At 58.9% G+C, this 3785-nt stretch overlaps 1 protein-coding gene across 1 annotated transcript in view; it reads right to left on the minus strand.

The window, feature by feature from the left end:
- Positions 1 to 3785, minus strand: part of EPS8L2 (EPS8 signaling adaptor L2) — a 36888-nt gene that overhangs the window by 8636 nt on the left and 24467 nt on the right. The window contains exons 14-15 of the mRNA XM_019631072.1: positions 3245 to 3324; positions 3039 to 3142 (exon numbers count right to left, since the gene is read on the minus strand). Of these exons, the coding sequence (XP_019486617.1) occupies positions 3039 to 3142; positions 3245 to 3324 (184 nt within the window). The remainder of the gene's footprint in view (positions 1 to 3038; positions 3143 to 3244; positions 3325 to 3785) is intronic.

Genomic DNA, 3785 nt, shown 5'->3' on the forward strand with positions numbered 1-3785 from the left:
CTCACGCTGGCTCTCAGCCACACATGGAAGCTTATGGCAGCCCACTGCAGCCCCACTGCAGCCTACGCTGATGCTGGTGACTCACAGCAGCCCAGCTCCAGGTAGAGCTGTTGTTCACCATCTTAGCTGTAGAGGGCACAGCGTTACTGGCCCTCATGTGAAATCTGAACTGGGGCCCTGATGCTCAGAGCTGGGGTCCCAAGCCAGCTCTTAAGCAACGTGCCACTCGGCCGGCCCGAGTCATTGCTTTCAAAACCAATTTAGTGAGCAGAGTGGCATCACCCCCGGTTTGTGACACCTCCTTGGCGTCCGGCGGCCCATCTGTGGGTGACACCACCTTAGCTGATGAGGAAAACCCAGCTTCACCCAGGTTTGTAGCTGGAACAGGCAGGATCCTCACCCTTTCGGGTAATTGTGGACTTTCTCCTTTGATAGGAATCAAACCCTGATAAGTGGCAGTTCCCTGAGGGCAAGGGGCGATCTGGGACAGGGACCACCAGTGCACTCATCACCGCTGTCCCCTGAAGACCCTGGTCCCTCTTGCTGTGTGGAGGGTCTCTGGCCTGAGGTGACTTTGGAGCAGCCTGCACTGTCCTTCCCTGAGTCACAGACATCCTGCGTGCAGACACATCCGTTCCCAATAAGGTTGTCTCGCCACAATCACTCACATCACCGTCACCGGGCACCTGTCACAACCATCTGGCAGTCAGGAAGCTGTCCCACTTGGGTGGCAGGTTCCAAAATTCTAATTTCCACTCAAAAGCTAGAGTTTATCAAGGCAACTAAGACTGTCCATTGTTATCCTTGAAGTGACAGTGTCCCCAGTCCATTTGGGAGGACCCAGGTGTGAACGACCAGAGAGTCCCGCCTTGGCCATCGCACGAGGCCGCCTCCTGGGGTGGCAGCCCCCCCCCAGGGCCAGGACAGGTGATAGTAAGTGGGGAGCATCGCTGATCCACCCGGACACCCCACGGGCTCTGGCGTGTCTTCCCCTGGGAGCCTGTGGTGGGGAGGAGGGGCCACGCCGGGGTCCTTGCCGAGGGGCCCACAGCGTCCCCCACGGGGCTCTGCACCCTCTTGCAGGCGTGAGCCCAGTGGGACAGGCACGTCACTTTGATTATTTGATTAGTTTCCTGTGGCTGCCATAATAGAGCACCATCAACGGCACAGCCTAAACACCAGGTGTTTATTTTCCCCAACCCTGGAGTCTGGGAGTCCAAGGTCAGGGCTGGTCCCTCGGGCTGCGGGGGAGAGCGTGGTCTGGGCCTCTCCCCGGCTTTCGGTGGTGTGCTGGCAGCCTCTGATGCGCTTTGTCGTGTAGATGCCCATTTCTGCCTCCATCTTCACATGATGTCCACGTGCATGTGTCCAGGTTTCCTTATTGTAAGGACGCCAGGATTAGGGCCCAAACCAATGACCTTATGGCACATGAATTTGGCAGGGGGCACAATTCAACCTACAACGCACTTCTGTGTTATGATTCTGGTTTAGAGCTCAGGGCCCCCCGTCAAGGGTCTTGGGCCCCCCAGAGACTGAGGACCCACCGGCTCAGCTGCTGCCCTGGGTGTCTGCTCCACTTGCCTTGACCGCGTCAGCCGGCCTTGTGGTCCTCTGGTGAATGCGTCTTTTTTATTTTATTTTATTTTATTGGGGAACAGCCACGGTCATTGGTTACACATCGCTTTCATGCTACAATGGCATAGTTGACTCTTTTAGGGAGGGCGCAGCTCACAGTGGCCCATGCGGGGATCGAACCGGCAACCTTGGTTTTACCAGCACCACACTCCAACCAACTGAGCTAACCGGTCACCCCTGGTGAATGCAAGTTTTGAATTTGATGAGTACAAACTCGTCCCCTCGTTTTGAAGTTTCGTACAGGAAGTTGTTGGTCAAGTTTGTCACAGGTACTGCTCATATCTGCTTCCGTGAACTTGATAGTTCTACCTCTCACATGAGCCTAATAGCTCTGGAGCCCTTGTGGGGACCGCAGGGGTCCTTGTGCCATTTCTCTTAACACAGGGCCACCTTCTTGGGACCCCCTCGCCATGAGTCCTTCCCTGCTGGCGAGTCCCTGCCCAGCAGTGCCCTGTCCAGGTGTCCCCTGTCCTGACCTGCAGCTCCACACGGCTGTGAGGGTCATTCTGCACCAGCATCAACCTCTTGGTGAATCAGGTATTTTGAAAAAGTTATTTTTAAAAAAAATAAGAAAAAAGAAAAAGCTCTTCACAAATGGCATGGTCCGGCCTGAGTGGGCTTGGGAGCCAAGGCCACTGCTCAGCAGAGGGCCACAAAGACACGCCTGTCCCCAAGACAGAGACAGGCCTTGTTCGTGGGACTTCTGCTGTGCACAGCTGGGCACAGAGCTGGTGCTGGAGGGGCAGCTCCACCCTCATCCAGCATGACGATCCCCTCTGCCCACAGCCTGCCCCTCTGTAGCCCCGCCCCCACTGGGGTTGGCACCACCACCTCCGTCTTCCCTGCTTGACTAGTCTGGAGCAGGAGGTAGGGAGGTAAGCGGTGAATCAGACCAAACTGCATTTGAACCCAGCCCCTCCCCTGCTCTGGGGCTCTGGGCAGGTGGCCTGCCCGTCTGTGCCTTAGTTTTGGTCCAAGCCTGCCTCACAGGCCCTGAGGTCACCAGGATGCCAGGGAGGGTGGCACTCAGGTACCCCCTAATCTAGGGACCCTGGATAGTGATGATGCCCTTAAGTTGAAAGCAGAGTGCGTCTTCACGCCTACCCTGTGTGCTCTGGGGAGATGGTGGGGAACCCCTTCTGGGAGCCCAGAGGCCTGAGCAGACAGGCGGGGCCAGGGCACCTCGGAGCCAGTAGCTCCTGGGTAGTGGGACCTGGCCTGGGGCCCGGGGCCTAGAGGGCTTGGGCCTCCTCCAGCTGCCCAGGAAGCATAGTGTGGGCAGAGGGGGACAGAGCAGTTAGTGACCTGTGGATGGGGTGCGGAAGGGAGGGGGAGCAAGTGTAGGTTCTGGGGCTCTTAAGAGATAAGAGACCCAGCCCAGAGGCAATGTCCCCAAAACCCACGCCACCCTGGCAACAACGGTGCCCTTGACCTCTGGCTCTAGTTTGGCCATCCCTGGGCCGAGGCCCCCCCAGAGCGGGTGGAGTTGGGGCTGCCCATCCCCACTCTGAGGGTAGAGGGGGTCTTGTCAGGCAGAGTTCCTGTGACCTGGTGGTTCTGGACTAGGGGGATCCGTGGGTTTCCAGAGGGAAGGACATCACCCCCATACCTCCCCTCTGGTCTTGGGCTCCATCTCCCTCTCTGTGGGGTCCTGCCTGGGCTCAAGAGGGCACACCTTCTTTTTCTGGCCTGGGGATGGGGGGTGGGGGGAGAGAGGACCTTTCTTTCCTGGGAAGATGAGGCCCTGGTGGTCAAGTTTCAGAGGTGACCCAGAGGGCACCCGGCACTCCTGCTCCCCTTGACTCCCCAGCTGTGCTGGACAGATTTGGCCGGGTGTGGCCTGTCCCAGCTAAGCGGGGCTTTCCAGGCCTGGGGACAGGGCCTAGCTTGGTGGTCCACCTACCAAGGGACAGCCCTCCCAACCCAGCCCCGCCAGGCCCAACCTGCCTGAGCTCCCAGACCATCAGGCAGAGACCCCAAGACTGGGCCCTTGGGACACCCTGACCCAGGGTTGGTGCACCGGCTGCTTTGGAAACTCAGCCAGGTGCTGGGATGCCCCCAGGCCGCCACACCCCGCATCACGCTGAGCCGCCAGCAGAGGACGCCAGAGGCCTCCTCCAAGGGTGGAGCTCTGGCCAGGTGGTCAGCGG

The sequence above is a fragment of the Hipposideros armiger genome, unplaced genomic scaffold (genome assembly GCF_001890085.2).
Source record: "Hipposideros armiger isolate ML-2016 unplaced genomic scaffold, ASM189008v1 scaffold_983, whole genome shotgun sequence".
Classification (NCBI taxonomy): domain Eukaryota; kingdom Metazoa; phylum Chordata; class Mammalia; order Chiroptera; family Hipposideridae; genus Hipposideros; species Hipposideros armiger.